The following is a 17,626-nucleotide window of genomic DNA, read 5'->3' as shown; positions in this document are numbered from 1 at the left end:
GGGGGTCAAAGATTTACGGGGAGGTTGTTTTTTTGGTTCCACGGCAAATACGAGAAAAAAACCTACAGCTATGCTTTTTGGATAAAGCTTTTTCTTGGAATTTTTTTAAAAAAAAATCGAGATATTTGGTATGTTTGTTATATCTCTTATCAAGACTTTCAAAGGTCTTTTTGCTATCTGGCCTTACTAAGCTAACTACTGTTAAACGCGTTTTTGCATGTTAGTTTTTCAAGTGGATGCAAAAAGTATAAAGTGTTTCAAAAGATAGCTCTTATAATTTTCCTGTTTAAGGCGTGCAGCTGGGTAACACTTTTGTTTGTTTCTTCTTTTTTTTTTTGGCAAGTGGAGGAGAGAATAAATGCAGATGATAGATTTAAAACAACATTTTCCTGTTGCTTTTAAAAAATACATCAGCTAGCATGAGTAGCTATCCAATATGATCATGAGGAACAAAAATGGTGTCTATGACTATTTTTTGTAGACAGAATAGGGTCCCCACCACACACAAAAAAAAAAATGGCCTCAGAAATCTGCTTTTTACCGTTTTAGGCAAAAATCCGAATCGCGTTATAAGTTCGATTTTTTCAAAAGTGGAATAATCAAAGAATTACGATTTGTAAATCCAGGCAAGATTTCCTAAAATAACAGCTATGACAAAAACCGAATTTTCTGCATTTGTACAAACCAGAAACGAAATGATGTCAACTGATTAAATGCCTCAATGATGCTATTTTTTAAGTAGATGTAGTATGATAATAAAATATAAAAAAAAGCCAAATTGGACTTTATTCTATCCATTTTCTGCATTCTATTTCATATGCAACAACTATTATTTCTTACTAAGCTGAATCATACAGCCCAAGCACTGTAGAAAATGATCATCAGTTCTTTACTGAGGACCTAGAACATCTATGTAAAGCCACATTCCCTGTTCTCTCTTGCACTTTTCACCAACAGTAGACTCATTTAAACCTCCTATCAACAGCTGTCAAAATGTTTCTAAACACTGAATTTTCTTTACTTTTTTTTTTTTTTTTTTCCATGTCTCTCTTATTGTATGGCAAACTCCCCGCTTATGGTTTATAGGTTTCATTTCGCACTCATCCACTTTTTTCAATGTTCCCCTAGCATTTCCAAGTGGAGAGAAAGATTCAAAAGGGATGATGTATGAGTTGGATGAGTAGAATTCACGACAAATTTCAACCATTGCAAAAAATAGTGACTGATGGCTTTCTAATTTTCTTAATTGTCCTGAATTTACAAGGAGCTTAGATTCAGCTTAGATTGAATAAAGATTGATTATAATAGAAAAGGATATGTCTTACCTAACTGTCGGTTTTGGTTTTACCTTTTATGGAAAGTTGTCAAATATGAAAAAGGACCCACTTTTTCGTATTTTTTAAAACTTGTTTGTCGTCATCTAAAACACAGCTTAAAACAAAAATTTCCTGCGAATGGTTCCGATAAAAGAAAAAAAAAAAAAAAAGGTTCATGCGAAAAGAGGGCGAGGGAGGAACCATTTTCTATTGGCTGATGACTAAGAAGGGGAGATCAAGGTTCATTCTACAAACTGTTTACTTCTTCCTTTGAAGGTCTGTGGAGAATCCATCAAGTATAGAATTTTCGGTTATCAAACCACCAAACCGTTCTTTTCCATGGAGAAATCAAATCGTTTGTTCTTTTTTTTTTTTTTTGTCTGTAAGGACGTTGTTGTTCAATGAACAGAGATGAGGTGGGCAGGTTCATCCGGTTATCAGTGGGTTACTGTGGTCATTTATCTACTACTCACAACAATCTGAGTTTCGTTTTGATAATGAGCAAAGTAAAAAAAGTATCAAGGGAAGGGGTGTCGTTGATTCTCAGCGTTAGTTACTCCACTTTTAGTTTAAACAAGACATTTTGATTGGGTAGAAGAATTTGAGTTTTTTTTTTTATAAATAGTTTCCTCCCTTTTGGGTGAGAAAAGAGAGAGAGAGAGAGAGAGAGAGAGAGAGAGAGAGAAAGACGCACCAGGCCGTTGTTTCTTTGTTAGGCTTATCTACGGATGGCGTCTGTTGGCGGCAATACTCTTTCTGTCATTAAAAATCATCCTTCCCTCAATTGTAACGCGTTACACGACGATGTGGAGAAGCGATGCAGTGAGATCATACTATCGTCTCGGCTTAAAATATCCAAAATCTAGCTCAACAGCAAAAATAGGGCCCAAGTATCACAAATTACATCATAAGGCTTCAGAGCATTGACCCTTTTGGATGATAAAGAAAATTAAGATCGAAAAAATAAGAAATAAAAAAAAAAACTTTCGTCAAAAAAGAAACATAACAGTAAAGCCCGCTACATATTTTCCCCCAAATCGACTGATGGGCGACAAACAACAAAAGAACAAAAAAAAAAAAAAAGTATAAATACTTTACTTTTTTTTTTTTTTTTTTTTGTTCTTTTCCCAGTTTTTTGTATTGATTCCTATTTTATCAATTTTTTGAAAGAAAAAACCCAACACCTTTCTTTTTCTTAACAAGACATTTTTTTAATTCGTTTTTTTTTTTTTTTGTTTGTTTGTTTTATTTTTTGTATTTTATTTTTTTTGGACTTTACGATTTGCATAATGATGGCCGAAGGTAGTTTTCTTTCACTTGGAGGGTCATTGTTTCAGGAAACGTTCATTGACAACAATTCCCCTTTTTTATAGAAAAGAATATGGTTCCCTTGGCAACGCCTACGCGGTTTTTGATTGAGAATGGTGAATGGAATCTTACTCCAGGACTCAGTATTCAGCCTGAAATGAATCCTTTTGACTGCAGTTTGAACGATTTAAAGCATAGCGATAATCACGTTGTGACAGAAAAATGGTCCTCAACGCAAAGTAATTCAACAGCCAGTCCCATTTTGTACGATGCCGAACCTCTCGACACAAAAACCATGCACGCCACTACCACTCATACTACTACTACTACTACTACTACTCATGCTAATACTAGTACTACTCATATCATGAATGATAAGAATATGAATCATCATCCTTCTCATCCTCCTCATTTTTTAACATCACCACCTATCCCACCTATGTCTCTAAGTCAAAGTCCCAGCAGTACAAGTACTTCTTTTAGTATAAGCGAACCCCACGATGAACAACAACAACAACAACATTATATCTACTCTTCTTCTTCTTCTCAACCACACGAGCAGCCTATCCAAGAAACCATGCGTCGTAGTTCGAGAATTCAAACAAGACCTCAACCTGTTTACAATAACAGTCAACAACAACAACAACAACAACAAGACATCGACAAGAAAGAGGAATATCCTTCACAACAAAGAAAACCTTCCACCAGTGGACGCAAACGAAGAATTGTATTTGAAGGTGAAGACGCCGAAGATCGTCGAAAGAAGTTTTTGGAACGCAACCGTATAGCTGCTTACAAATGCCGTCAAAAGAAGAAGAATTGGATGCAAGAACTAGAACAAAAGGCAGAAATTCAAAATATGCAAAATGAAACACTTCGCACTCTTGTCGGTCAATTGAAAGAAGAAAGCATGTATCTGAAGAATCTGCTGCTAACACACGGCAATTGTGATTGTGAATCAGTACAAGCTTACCTACGAAAGACCTCCATGGAAATCACAAATAGTACTTCTCCTTTATTGAACAGTACGAACCACAACCCATATGCTCTCAGACGTGAATCCATGTATTCAACAGCTTCATACCCCACCAACATCAGCTCCAATACCAGTTATCCTGCTTCTGGATTAACACCTTTTCTCAATACAGTGATAAATAAGCCTCCAATGACTGAAGCTGATTATTTCTCGCATTCACATCATCATCACGGGAAAACAAACGACATTGAAGCCTAATTTATTGACGCATTCTTTTTTCATATCCCCCACACAATTTTCCGCTTTCCTTTACATTGTATTTATTCTGCTCTATTCTATAATACATTATGTTTTCTTCATTTTTACCTATGATGCTTTTTTCTTTGACTCGAGTGAATTTCATCCCCTTTTTTTTTTAGAGTAAGTTTTTTGTTTTCAAAGTCAACCTATACAAAATATCCCCCCCCTTCTGTAAAACGCGTGCTTTTTTATGATTTACCAAAAAAAAAAAAAAAAAAAAAAAACCTTTTCTATCTGTTGTTATCTTCTTTTATGCCCTTCGCTTTTTGTGATGTTTTTGCTATTTAGAATCAAGATACGAAATTGAGTTTTTTTTTTTTAAAAAAAAAAAAAGAAAACAAAGTGTTCCTCTGGCAAATACGTGGCACATGTGAATTAGAATAGAAAAGAAAATTGACGTGCTTACGTGTCATCAAATACCTCATATTCTACCTTAATGCCATTAAACTTGCGGTTTCTTTATGATTCTAAAATGTTCTTGAAAAGAAACAAAAAGAACTTTTTGACTGTATGACATAATAAAAAAAAAAATCTCAAAGCACGAAACGGGAAATCTCAAATATTCATCATCGAGCCAATCATCTCCATTTTATCTGCAGATAAAAGAGGACGGTAGGGTGATTAATTTTTTTTGTGGGTTGACGAATAGAAATTATGTAATTCCATCATCATTTGTAAGTCAGTCATCGTAGGGTGGTGCCTTTGCAAAATGAAAAAGTCATAGTAGTTGCCCATGTTAAACTCTTGCCGTACACTATGACTGCTATTATGACTACTCCTACTACTACTATGACCATCCAAGCTATTATAAAAACGATTAGCTTTTTTACTTTTGTGATGGTGGTGTGTTCTATTGTTGGTTTAAGAATAAACTGATTTGATATTGTTCGATAAGTAGCGGTGAGATTTCTAAACTTGTTTCCCACCATGAGCCAAGTTGAGCAAAAAGATAGGGAATAATCAATAATCTATGGTTCGCAGTGTATAAAGCGATCGTCCATGTACAGTATGATGTCAGTTAAAGAAAAAAACGACCGTCTATATGTCGGCGTTCATCAAGCGAGTGGGCAGAATATCTCTTCTCCCTTTTTATTCAATGTATAAGAATAGTGATAAATTTCATTCCGATCATCTTTGTAATGAATCTCTGAAAGACTCCTCTTTCTGTGATGACTCTCGTCTTTCAAAAATGACGTTATTCTCAAAAATTCCCAATTCCTATTTCCCTGAATTTCACAAAACTTATCTTGAAGTACCTTTTCTTGAACTACCTTTTCTTGAACTACCTTTCTTTTTCTTTTTTTTTTCCTCTTTGAAGCATAAATATACACATTAAGACAAATCCAACATTGATTCAGCGAAAAAAATAGACACTGTATCATCTTGTAGTACCTATTATGGACAATCTCTTATCTTTTGTAAAGAAAAAGCTCAGAACATAACCTTTCGCACACACAGAGTCTCTTGGAGTCTTGATATTCTTCTCATACCCGCATTGATGTAGTCATTTTGCTCGCCTTATGGATACATACTAGCAGAGCAAAAGAGTGTAAGGTAGATGAAGGGGGTGGGGGTAAATCGCATAGAGATAAGTAGGAATACATCATAACATCTTGCCTTTTTTTTTTTTTGCTGCTTTCTTCAAAAGGCTAATTATTCCTAGAACTGATGGTTACAGCTTGGGAAATCTCGGAGGGTACGTATGACCGATACCTAATCACAACATAGTTGGTGTTTCTGTCGTAAGCCTGTCCAGTCTTGCGTTTTTTCTTTGCCGTCTTTTTTAAAAACTACATCCGTTTGAATGAAAACAAGTTTTATCAAGGGTCTTGTCTCATGTCTTCAACTGTCTTTGCTTAGAGAGACTTATAGGCATTCAATTTATGCCTGTCAATTGTCAAGACAAAAGAATTGCTTTTTTCATTTGCCAAACCTCGTGTGACCAAAATCCGACCAAATAGCAACGAATAAAAGCTTGTGCTAGGTCATGTGAGCAACTCTCGAGATTTTTTTTTTTTTTTTTTTTCCTCCTGTGCAAACGCTTATATTTGGGATGCGTGAAGCCTTTTTCTTTCGTCAATCCACACGAGTCCAAGGATGAAAGTAAAAAGCAGCTACGGTTTACTATTGCTTGGCACCCTCATCCCTTTGAATGATGCATTTCATGTGCACCAAATCGATAAACGTCAACAAAAGGATGCCATCGCTACGCCAGAAATCCCTCCTTTAAGGCCATTGCCTTGGGGTGACGTTAACTTTTTACATACAACGGATTCACATGGTAAATAAGAATAAAAACCCAATCATCCAGATACCAAACAATGGATCATGACTACGGTCGAGGCTGATCTATCCGTCTATTTTTTAATCTGGCTGATGGCGTGGATCTCTCATAGGATGGCTAGAGGTGAAAAATAAAAAAAAAGAGAACAGCTCCCTTTGATACTGTTGGCTCACAACACAGCTTTTATAGGGTCATGTATCTCAAGGCTCCTATAATGGTGATTTGGGTGATTTCTACTCCTTCACTGTGAGTCTTGATCAGAAATGTCACATTGCATAAAATGAATACCACAAAACTCACAAAGATATGCATGTATCCAGGTGAGAATGAAAGAAAAGGCCAAGAAAATGAAGAAAGACCTGTTCATCGTGGATACTGGCGACACCCATGATGGCAATGGTTTAAGTGATATCACGTCTCCAAGAGGACTACTCTCTCAGCCATTGTTGACGCAAATACCGTACGATTTACTTACCATTGGTAAGCAAACCAAAAGACCCCTACATGTGTACTCTACATGCAAAACTGCAAACTAACATCACCCCCTTGTTGATTCCATCAAGGAAATCATGAACTTTATGGTAAGTCACAAATGCACACTTCAAGAATTCTTGATCTGCAATATTGACAGTAAACAAATTACCGTCACCCCACAGTCGATGACATTACAAATGATACACTCCGAAACTTCATACCCCATTGGAAAGATAAATACCTTGCTGCTAACGTCTACGTTAAAGATGCGAATACTAACGTCACTGTGCCTATCACGTAAATACCAACCAAGGGAGAGAAAGAAAAAAAAAAGCGAATACAAACTTCACTTTTTCTAATATTCATCTCTTAAAAAAAGCAAAAACAAGTATACTTACTTTGAAGGCAAGTATGGCACACGCGTTTTAGCCTATGGCTTCCTTTTCAATTTCCAGAAAAATGGAAAAATGTCAGTGATTAAAAGCGTAGAAGACGAGATCAAGCAGCCATGGTTCCAGAAATCTCTAGTGAAACACAAGCCAGATATCATTGTTCTGATCGGTCACATGGGTTTACATTCCAGCGAGTTCGCCAGCTTGATTAAAGAAATTCGTGCTCATTATCCAACAATACCCATTACTGTTTTCGGTGGCCACACGTGAGTTCATTCACAAACATTGACTTTTCCAAAGAAAAAATAAAAACAATGTGCTCATCTTGACCTCTTTTTTTTTACAAGCCATATACGGGATGCTGCCATTTACGATCCTTGGGCCGCAGGTATACAATCAGGAAGATATTTGGAAACCATTGGTTTCTTCTCACTTAAATATGATAAGAAGGTAAACAAAAGCGGGCAACACACATTTATTTTCTTGCCCGAGCCTTACGCCCTTTTTACCCTATTTTCATAGACCTCAAAACATGACCACCACCACCCTAGAAATGTCACCTTTGCAAGACGCTACCTTGATCAAAACAGATATACCTATATTCATCACTCTGTAGACGGAAAGGAAAAAAAGTTTGATACCAAAGAAGGCAAAAAAATTACCGAAAAGATTCAACAGCTCCGAAAAGAGTACGATTTATCGATCCAGCTCGGCTGTGCACCACAAGATTACAAGATGTCCGCTGTGCCACCCGATGATCCTTCTAGCGTATTTTATCTACTCACCAGAGAGGTTCTGCCTAAAGTAGTGACCGAACCTCAAGCAAAGAATCCTGCGTACTTTTTGGCCAACTCGGGCAGTGTACGATATGATATCGACAAAGGTCCATTTTTGATCGGAAACATGTATCAACTATCGCCTTTTGAGGACTACTTCTACGCTATACAAAACGTGCCTTACGATGTCGTTGATAAAGTGCTGCCTCTGTTGAATAAGGAAGGAGAGAAAATGATGAAGAGAAACATCCAATGGCTCAAAGACCAGTCCACTGCTGATGATGCAGACGAAATTACTTCTTTGGACAGACGTACTCCCATTACTCCCGGATATGTTACCGTAGATGACTTTGGTACAGATGGCGATGATACAGAACACATACCCGTCGATACTTATACTATTCCAGCCTTTATTGGATCCGAAATTCCTAAAAATGACACCGGCTTCGTAGACATTGTTTATTTTGATTTTATTGATAATCAGTTGAAGGCTCTTTTACAAAGTCTTACCGGCCAAACCTGGACGACCAATAAGCGGTATGGAGACCCAAAGATTACTAGTAGTACCATTTGGATCCACTTTGCTGAGCAATATTGGAATACTACTGGTAGCTGCTTCTAAATAAAAGCTTTATTGCCTCCATTTTTGACGAATGATGCCCATTATAACACTGCAATCCTTTTTCTTTTGTAACATTCTGGCTTTTTGTGTATATAATGTTCAGAGATCATCATTTTGCAGACTCTTGACCCAATGTCCAAAAACGGGAAGGGAGGCGGATAATTCGGCTCGGTTGATTCAAAATCGGTCCCTGATTACATATGAAAATTTTCGGAAACCGAAATCAGGGACAATTTTATTCGCTTTTGCTACAGTATTTTCGGCTTTAATTTAGACTTTTTTGTACACAAAATTGAATATTTTAATTAATTTAATTCAGAAATTTTAATCATTATTTTCGGACCAAGTTACTTTTTACATTTGGACACTTGTAGTCAACATCCAAGGCCCGCCTCTTTTTGCATGCATTTGTTGCAGTAAGTTTCGTTGTTTGATCAGCCCAGAAGAATGACCTACATTCTCCTTAGCTGCCATTTGAACTGATAGTCCAGTTGTATTCTACGTAAATGACTCACAATCCTGTATTCTCATTGACTGCTCAGCATCTCTCTTGATCTAAAATTGTACCACTTTAGTGTCATGTTTCCCTTAAAGAAAGCAATAACAATAGGTGATTGTATAAATTAAGTTAAACGCCTGTTTCTTGTCAGTAACTGATGAAGTAATAAGTAAACGTGTCTTGATTTGGTGTCAAAATTTAGCGCGTCCAAAGAAATCTGTCTAGATTGTTTTGTCAAAACTTCTTTGTTGTCCAAATAACATTCTAACAAAAAGTTTCAGTTTCGTTAATACCTTTTCCTCTTTTTTATAGAATCTCGTTATTTTCTTTAGAGAATTATCAAAGAAGAGTTAACAGTGGTTCATCAGGTAGATTAAAATAAGATATCATTACGAGCTACTCACAACGACTGTACTGTACATATTTTGTTTGTAACTGAGTGTTTATATCTTTCGAGTAGCTTTTTTATCATGCTGTCAAGAGAAGCAAAAGTTTACCTTGAAGCAAAGTTGAAGAAAAAGCAGCAAGAAAATAAAGAAAGTCAGTTCATTATTGCTGTATTTTGTTTACTATTCGTTTAAGTACTCAAACAGAATCGTTGAACCATTAATTTCTAGAAACATGTTTTGATTGCGGACGGGAAGGACATGCTCATAAGGGCTCATACTTGTGTCCAGAATGTAATGATAACAGGTAGCTGAAAAAGTAATATTTCCTGTTCATTTTCACTGATATTCTGTTCATATACTTTTCTAGCCAAGAAACAAAAGTCCGGAAAAGACGAATACGAAACAAAGCAAGCTAAAGAGAAGGGCAAAAAGAGAAGGCTAGAAGCGAAAAATGCATCGCCATCGAATACTGTCATATGCCAGCACTGTGATCTAAGTGGTCACTTAACCAAAGCTTCCTTTGCTTAACAACAACATATCACTACTAAAGCGGAGCTCCCTCGAACAAACTATTCAGATAGGTATGACCTTGACGCTCGGAAGCTGCCCTTGTAACCTACGTTACGCGTTTAGGTGAGTTCATCTTGAAGTTTCTCACTGTACATCTCTGAGGTTTTATTAACTGCTGCTTGACATTACTACATACTCAAACAAGGGAGGTATTCTGTGCCAACTGCCCTGTTTGAGTAATAGTAGTTCGCACATTTGGCATTGAGCATTTAAGAAAAGGTATAATCCCAAAAACTATACTTTTCATCCAAAATAATTTTAAATTAGTCTGAATTTTAATTGTAATATAGTCTCAATTTAATAGCCATTTCGTGCGAAAGTCAAGCGAAAAAACAGTACTGCTCAACAAACAAAGCTTTCCTCTTGAATCTCAGGCATCCGAGGTTTATACTTTTCAGGAAGTGATCAAAAAGGGTTTCCTCGCTTTTTCTTATTTTCATTCCCCTTTCCTCCTCTGATATTCATTCTCTCTAGAAAAAAGCCGATAGAAAATGACGACAGAGGAACCAGAACTACCATTATCCAAAAAGCAAACCACAACCACAACTACGACTACAACTACAACCACAACTACAAAAACTTCAGCAAATACACCCTATACCAAGCTGCGCAATGCCGCTCAGCAAAACACAAAATGGAGACAGTCTAGTACAGGTGTGCACATTCGACTCAGCGTCATGATCATCGGCGTCATTATAGCGGTTGCATGCTTTTATGGCTCCACCGCTCCTCTAAAATCAATCATGTCCTTCAAAGCACAACGTATTCATTTTGATCTTTTTAGACAGTCTAAGGAGATAGTGGGACTGACCAGCATTCCTCTTTTTTTTTTTTTTTTTTTTTTTTGTCTCGATTGGATAGGCTCTTCTTGTCAACGCTATGCCCTCATGGTCGACGCTGGATCGACTGGATCCCGTATTCACGTTTACCGTTTTCACCAATGCAGTGACCATGAACCAGTGACGTTAGAAGATGAGGAACTTTTCGCACAAACCATACCCGGGCTTTCTGCATACCCTGATCACCCTGAGAAAGCAGCTGAATCTTTAGACGTATTATTAAACGATGCTGTTAAAGTTGTGCCTGAACACCTGCAAAGAAAAACACCGATCGCTGTCAAGGCTACAGCAGGTCTACGTTTATTAGGTCAAGAAAAGAGTGAAAATATTCTCAAAGCAGTTCGGCATCGTCTGGAAACCAAATACCCGTTTCCTATTGTAGGTGGCGAAGATGGCGTTGCCATCATGGATGGCCGCGACGAAGGTGTCTTTGCTTGGATTACCGTCAATTTCTTACTCGGCCATTTCGATCGTTCAGATACGCACACAGCTGCCATTTTGGATCTGGGCGGTGGATCCACTCAGATTGTTTTTGAACCGGATCGTCTTCCGGACGGTCGTTTGCCAGAGTTACCTGACAACGATTTCAAATACGTACTCAAGCATGAAGGACGAGAGTACGTCTTGTATCAACATTCTTATTTGGGCTATGGTTTAATGGAAGCCCGCAAACGCATGCATCAACAAATTCTGAGCCACTTACCGGAGGATGTCTCGCAGGAAGAAAGAGACGAGATTTTTCATGCATGTTTGCCGCAAGGTTTGACGTGGAAATATTCAAAGTTAGCTGAGCCTATCCACTTCAAGGGGTTGGGAGCCTATGACGATTGTTTGGGCATCGCCGACTTGATCTTGAACAAAGAAAAGGAATGTGAGCTTGCCCCTTGCTCTTTCAATGGTATCTACCAGCCACGTTTTGGTGAAAGCTTCACGCAAGGACCTATCTATGTTTTCTCCTATTTCTACGATCGTACGCAACCTTTGGGTCTGCCGGCTTCCTTCCGTCTACCTGAATTAGCCGCACTGACAGAATCCATCTGTAATGGAGAGTTTTTGGAAAATGTGACGGATATTGCCTTGAGAGATGAAATTCTGGATCGTCCTGAATGGTGCTTAGATTTATCCTTTATTTATCGCTTACTCTCGTTTGGTTATGAAATCCCTCATACTAGAGAAATCACCGTTGCAAAGAAGATCAATGGCGTCGAGACCGGTTGGTGTTTGGGTGCTGCTATCGCTATTCTGGGCGATAACTCATTGAAGGAAGAAGCCCACTAACTCTGTATCTTTTTATTATGCTGCATACCATGACAATTGTATTTATCCATCTCTCTTTCTTTAACATCTCAATAAAGTATTGTACAAAGTTTATTTCTTATTTTTATGTCATGTTGTCATTACTTTATCAATTAAAGTCATTTTAAGAGCTACGTGGGTCTGTATCAAAAGGGAAAATTACAAAACCCATCCTGGCGGAGAGAAGCAATAAACCATATCTGATTCCTTTAGTATCAATGAGGGTACAGGGTTGGCATAAACAAACGGCAACTCATTCCCTAATTTCTCATCTGGCGCACGATACAAACCGATAGCCAGCACTTCATACTGTGTCAGTAGGGTTTTGAACAGTACGGAATAATTTTGCCCAACAAATTCACATGGTAGGGGAACGCTTGTCAGATGCGGCGCTAATCGTGCGGCTGTCGTTGCTGTTGTAATACCTGGTGTATTGGATAATAAATAAGCTGCTGAGCCGTCATACAGAGGACCGGGCATACCACATAACGTCTTGATAATGGAAACAATGTCAGGCTTGTAATATGTCTGACTCAAAAGCACATTGCTGATCAGGCTATCAGCAATCACATCACCCGCTGCGTACGCAGGCGTGTAAAAGACGTCTATTTCCTCCGCAACATCCTTTCCTTGGAGTAAATGCATAAACCTTATATTGCTCTTTTCGACTATTTCAGCGCAAAAAAAAATAAAATAAATAAAAAAGGAATGCCGTTAGATTTCCAAAGGAATACCGTAAGATAGATTTTACATCTGTGTCCGGGAGTAAACCACTATTTACACAAATTGACAATCGTATAGGCATCTTTGGGTCTTTCCTGTAATAAAAGATCCAGAATATGGCTGGCCATCCTATAAAAATATGACAAAAGGTTATTCTAACAGAGGAAAAGGGGTATCGAAACATTTTTTTTTTTTTTTTTTGGCTACGATCAAGTTACACTGCGGGACCATCTGAATTGCGTGCATATTGATCGAGACACTCTTTTTCACTAGAAAATGTTGTAGTAGGTTAAAACCCATTGATAATATCAGGAACAAAACGAATACTGTTTTTACCTCATAATTACAATTTGCTTTGCTTTCTTTGCTCCTGCTCGAAGAAGATCATCTGGATGTCTACAGTTTCCCTAAATTTGTAGACAGGGAAATAAAACGAACCTATGTCAAGCCTCTCTTTTATGCATGTATGCCATTTTTCTGTATAGTCTACCTCCATAAAATATACTTTAGGAAAGGTATTGATCAGCGAGAAAATTTTCGCCGAAGGTCGACTGGAACAGAGAATCACAATATCCTGCAAATCTTCTGCTTTTATATTAGGCGATCGTAAGTTGTATATAAACTTGAACATATTGATGAACTCGCGGTGCAAACAGACAAGTACGTGGTTTTCAATGCCCTCTGTCGTCTGAATGGTGATGTCCTCGAGCTTTGCGGGCTCTTTAGCATCGAGTAGATAACATAATGGCAAAGATGTATCTTTATCGGCCCGAGAATGGGTTGAACAATCACTCGAAATGGGCTGCTCGGTAGGAAAAGACTGTCCAATACGTTTGATTAAAGCACGGCTACCCGTTAATAAGGCATGTCGTTCTGAAGGTAGCTCTGAGATGGAAAATGATTGATTGAGGCAGACGCTGTTGACACTATGCTTTCGTGTTTTATAGTGACGCGACGTACTTCGGCTGCTGGCGCAAGGTGAAGATGTCGGCTGACGATTAAAGGTCTTTGCCAGAAAATCTAAGGTTGATTGCTTTAACGGCATGATACCATTCATCATTGCTGTTGAGAGGTACTGATAACATGGTGGCTGATCGGCCATAGCAGTACGATGTCCATTTTTTCGATGAGTATCCCTTATCAATGTTGGCTGAACCTACACATATTGGAAATGATATATACAAATAAATATCTATCTCGCCTTGTTCGCCCTCGATTGAACAATATCTTACCAAAAAGTCGAGACCAACTATATCGCTTGGTCCTTCCGCAATGTATACACATTCATCGGTTGGTTTGATTTCGTAAAAATTGCTAGGATTAAGCAATATTTCAAAGTCGTTTCTTTCTTTCATAAAGGTTTTGACAGCGAATAAAATCACTTGTGCTTCTTCAAATAAGAACTGAATAGTATGGTATAGAACGCAAAAAATGGTTGAGAACAGGACTTGGTTCTTTGTCTTTCTAACCAAGATAGGGAAATCAACAAAAGCGAATTATCTTACCAAAGCTGCTTGTCCAAAGGTAAGTCCCTGTATGCATTTGGGTGCTCTCCTGGTATAAATCTCATTGCAAGACCCATCATCTAGATTTTCACAGGGCGCCTGTCAATTCCAAGCCTGACACTAAGTTTATGTAACGCATGAAAAAGCTTACCGAATTGAGCTTGCCAGCCTTCGTCGTATTGATTGATGGGCTCTCGTTGGTGAAGCAGATTAGTAAGCAGTGTGGATGCACCACGACATCGGCAGTTCATCGCCAAAAGATATTGCTTGAATTCGCGAACACATATAATTTCTTTTGCCACCTTCTGGTAGATAGCTGTACTTGGTGAAAGATTATAAGTATAGATAGGGACTTGGTGGCTTACTGTATGGCAGTATAAAGACCATAACCGAACAGTATTCCTTTCATCTTCTTTCGACGGATCAGACGCATTCTGATCTAGATGCGAAAATAAAAGATATCACGGTTCACTTAAATCAAGCTTTTATGGAGCTTTCTAAAGAAGGTTTCTTGCACATGCATACCTGAAATAGTGAAAATAGCTTCTGCGTACCTTGCTTGCTATCAATCAACATACGAGAGTTTTTGTTAATAATCATTTCGCTTTCCGAAGGCTTTCTACCATTGTATCTAGTGTGTTGCCTATATGCAATACGTACTACGCGTAACAACGTTTTTTCATCCTAACGTACATAATATATTGGTAAAGAGAAAAGGTAAAGTGAGCTAGTAAACCAAGCTGGATTTGAACCAAATAATATCGTTACAAGCACGGATCCATGAAGGAATTGCACTCTATGTCCCCAGATCGAGTTTCTTTCCAGGGCCTTTAATTGCTCCGTTGGTCTGTTGATATCTAGAAATACAACGCTCAAGTGACACTGTGTGCTTTCCTACAGGAATTGTTATTAGATGGGGAGCAGTTGGTTTTGTTAATGCAAGAAGGACAATTGAATAAATTCTTCCATATAACAGTTTACTGCGTTCAAAAACCCGTCTAGGAGCTCAATGGCTTGATCGGGTGTAAATGAGCCAACAATAAGAATGAAAGGCGCGGTATTACGGCTTACGTGCCCCTCACCCTCTAAATATTCAGAAACGAGTTCAGATAGATCTAGTTCCTTAGTTGTCTAACCTTTGATTGTAAATGAAAAAGATTGCTCCATCACTTACCTTTACGCTTCCCGAGCGTATCAACAACATCGGTTACCAGTCCAGGTAATACGGAAACAGTCATAATGATCAAAAGCATCATGACAATGCGACTTTGCGGTGTACTGGGAGATATGTCTAGTTTTGATAAGTGAATTAGTTGTAGAAGCTCTCTTCACTTTGTAGATTATGTTTGATGCCTATGGCACATAGTGCGCTAGTGAGCCATAGACAATAAATGTATTGAAACGACATAATTATACCTCCATATCCAACCGTCGAGAGAGTAACCATGACGACATAAACAGATTCCAAAATGGTGTAGTTCTGCTCTCCAAATGTTACCTCACAATATTGAAATGCACATGTTCCGTTATATACCAAAACAATCAAAGTAGATACGAGATGGATTAATTTCGTCCTAAGTGGATCAACAGGTTTATCTTTGATATAACAATTAAAGTGAGCTGTTACGTCCTATACCAAACAAGGCAATGTAACGGGCTTTCCCATTAATTTGTTATAGCTTACCTTCTATTTGTAGATTAATTTTTATCTTCATTGCGCTTTTTATTCTGAGTAACAATACCCAGCTTCTAATGAAATACGGAACTATGATAAAGCATCATTAGCTTATCATAATCAAGCTTATCATAATTAATCATTGTATTCGCATTTTTGGAAAAAAAAAGCTACCATAAAGATATCTCCCGTTCGGAATGTAGGTCGATAGAAGAAAAGGTACAGTTGTCGTCAATTCCATGAAACCGCGGAAGCTAAACAGCACAGGTAACCAATGCTTGGATATAAGGAGCCCTTTAGGTTAGATTAGCACTGAGCCTATGGTAGCACCTGATCTGAAGTATCTTTTCTGTTCTTACGTATTGCAAAGGAAGACAAGTCCCAATAAGAGAAGATGCAACATGCTAGCCTGAAATAGGAAATATTGACAGATCAATGCACATACTTTTTAAAAATGCCATAAATAAAATGAAATATCTCTATTGCTGCAATCACCATAAATTGTACGATCGCCATTTGTACAGCCAGTTCGGCTCAAGATCGACGTCGAACTCTTGTTTCATCTCAATAAAATATGAAAGACAGAAAAAAAGATCTACTAATAGGTCTAGATTGACCTGTTGATGGTTTTTTTTTTTGGAGGCGCAGAAATGTAATGTAATCAATGTCAACATGCGTAAACATCAAATATGTATCAGTATACTCCGTAAGATATCTTACAAACAAAACAATCGTATTCTTTGCAAATAGTATGTTTTTGATAAACAGAATGACTGGACTGTGATGATAATATTCTAAAATTCGGTTTTTTATCGACTTTTTCTGAACATTATCCCTGAGAGGAAGGATATATAGTTAGAGCCGTTTTTGGTGCTTATATAAGTTGGAGGAAGGATTTTCTTTACCGAGCCTTTTTTCGTTCATTTCTATAATTTGCACGCACAGTGCTGAAGTTAATCTGTTGCTGCCGCATAAAAAGATGATCCCAAGAGTTAGTGCATGGGATGGACTCGATCACTTCTTTTGCGCTAACATATCAATAGAACATTACATGTTGCACATTAAAATTGCCTGCTTAAAATACGAGAACAATCAACCACACGCATACCTTGGATCAAGGGCAGGTAGAACCAAATTCGCTCCTCTGGTACGTTCGTCATCATCAGAGTTTTCGGCACTACTATGCAATAAGGACGATAACCTGCTCGTTGACATTCTCGGTCTGCAGCATTGTCGTTTTTCTAAACGTCGTTTTTTCCTTCTTTTAATGCTACTATTACTTCCATTGCTATGATTGTTGTTGTCATTATTGTAACTATTTTCGATATCTTCAATTTCCTCACTAGTTTCCTTTGAAGAAGAAGGCTCCTCGCTGGAAACCTTTGATAGAGCCCCATATTCGGAGATGGTAGGTATATTGACGAACAAACTACTTTCTTCATCTTGATTTTGTTTTTTTGCCCTGACGTTTAACATTGTATGATTGTATATCCTCTATACGGCAAATAACATTAATTTGGATACCCAGAATTGAAGCAAGATAAGAGAATGCAGAAAAGGAGTAATAAGAAGGAAATGGAATTAAAAGAAATTGAGAAATAAAATGCCTGTAAAATTTCTTTGGTTGAAGCAGAAAAGAAGAGCTGCATTTGTGTACACCAAAAATGAGAAATATATGATTT

General features: G+C 37.7%; 4 protein-coding genes across 4 annotated transcripts; 3 read left to right on the top strand and 1 right to left on the bottom strand.

Moving 5' to 3' along the window:
• Positions 1 to 2,697: 2,697 nt before the first annotated feature.
• On the top strand, positions 2,698 to 3,858 carry BDF20DRAFT_819980 (uncharacterized protein; the record flags this gene model as incomplete). The annotated part of the gene is made up of 2 exons (XM_053077504.1): positions 2,698 to 2,888; positions 3,213 to 3,858. 2 exons carry the CDS (start codon positions 2,698 to 2,700, stop codon positions 3,856 to 3,858), a joined length of 837 nt encoding a protein of 278 aa, XP_052936327.1.
• Positions 3,859 to 5,905: 2,047 nt separating this feature from the next.
• Positions 5,906 to 8,788, top strand: BDF20DRAFT_869214 (Metallo-dependent phosphatase-like protein). The gene is made up of 9 exons (XM_053080985.1): positions 5,906 to 6,181; positions 6,297 to 6,307; positions 6,374 to 6,430; positions 6,505 to 6,664; positions 6,748 to 6,765; positions 6,841 to 6,955; positions 7,038 to 7,316; positions 7,398 to 7,500; positions 7,573 to 8,788. The coding sequence occupies exons 1-9, from the start codon at positions 5,998 to 6,000 to the stop codon at positions 8,446 to 8,448; spliced, it is 1,803 nt and encodes a 600-aa protein (XP_052936326.1). The 5' UTR covers positions 5,906 to 5,997; the 3' UTR covers positions 8,449 to 8,788.
• A 1,607-nt stretch (positions 8,789 to 10,395) lies between these two features.
• On the top strand, positions 10,396 to 12,112 carry BDF20DRAFT_499976 (nucleoside phosphatase GDA1/CD39). Its single transcript, XM_053075611.1, has 2 exons — positions 10,396 to 10,651; positions 10,768 to 12,112. The coding sequence occupies exon 2, from the start codon at positions 10,794 to 10,796 to the stop codon at positions 12,021 to 12,023; it is 1,230 nt and encodes a 409-aa protein (XP_052936325.1). The 5' UTR covers positions 10,396 to 10,651; positions 10,768 to 10,793; the 3' UTR covers positions 12,024 to 12,112.
• On the bottom strand, positions 12,110 to 17,587 carry BDF20DRAFT_974315 (uncharacterized protein). Its single transcript, XM_053085055.1, has 20 exons — positions 17,053 to 17,587; positions 16,850 to 16,972; positions 16,665 to 16,779; positions 16,440 to 16,561; positions 16,304 to 16,353; positions 16,119 to 16,238; positions 15,954 to 16,034; positions 15,686 to 15,865; positions 15,444 to 15,560; positions 15,251 to 15,384; positions 14,963 to 15,163; positions 14,795 to 14,831; positions 14,421 to 14,708; positions 14,270 to 14,349; positions 13,997 to 14,167; positions 13,255 to 13,920; positions 13,101 to 13,171; positions 12,983 to 13,033; positions 12,823 to 12,893; positions 12,110 to 12,709 (listed from the first exon to the last, which is right to left on the bottom strand). Exons 1-20 carry the CDS (start codon positions 17,418 to 17,420, stop codon positions 12,201 to 12,203), a joined length of 3,555 nt encoding a protein of 1,184 aa, XP_052936324.1. The 5' UTR covers positions 17,421 to 17,587; the 3' UTR covers positions 12,110 to 12,200.
• Positions 17,588 to 17,626: the final 39 nt, after the last annotated feature.

The sequence above is a fragment of the Mycotypha africana genome, assembly GCF_025528875.1.
Source record: "Mycotypha africana strain NRRL 2978 chromosome Unknown BDF20scaffold_5, whole genome shotgun sequence".
In the NCBI taxonomy this organism is placed as follows: domain Eukaryota; kingdom Fungi; phylum Mucoromycota; class Mucoromycetes; order Mucorales; family Mycotyphaceae; genus Mycotypha; species Mycotypha africana.
Note: the sequence above shows the minus strand (reverse complement) of the source record. Positions and strands in the feature narration are given on the sequence as shown.

Excerpts from the sequence above, each read along its gene's own strand:
- BDF20DRAFT_499976 (XM_053075611.1), top strand. The coding sequence starts at position 10,794 with ATGGTCGACGCTGGATCGACTGGATCCCGTATTCACGTTTACCGTTTT.
- BDF20DRAFT_974315 (XM_053085055.1), bottom strand. The coding sequence starts at position 17,420 with ATGTTAAACGTCAGGGCAAAAAAACAAAATCAAGATGAAGAAAGTAGT. Across the intron at positions 16,780-16,849 it reads AATGAACGAAAAAAGGCTCG|GGATAATGTTCAGAAAAAGT; the intron begins GTAAAGAAAATC and ends CCTTCCTCTCAG. Across the intron at positions 16,239-16,303 it reads CTTGTCTTCCTTTGCAATAC|GGCTCCTTATATCCAAGCAT; the intron begins GTAAGAACAGAA and ends TCTAACCTAAAG.
- BDF20DRAFT_869214 (XM_053080985.1), top strand. The coding sequence starts at position 5,998 with ATGAAAGTAAAAAGCAGCTACGGTTTACTATTGCTTGGCACCCTCATC. Across the intron at positions 6,956-7,037 it reads AACGTCACTGTGCCTATCAC|CAAAAACAAGTATACTTACT; the intron begins GTAAATACCAAC and ends TCTTAAAAAAAG. Across the intron at positions 7,317-7,397 it reads ACTGTTTTCGGTGGCCACAC|CCATATACGGGATGCTGCCA; the intron begins GTGAGTTCATTC and ends TTTTTTTACAAG.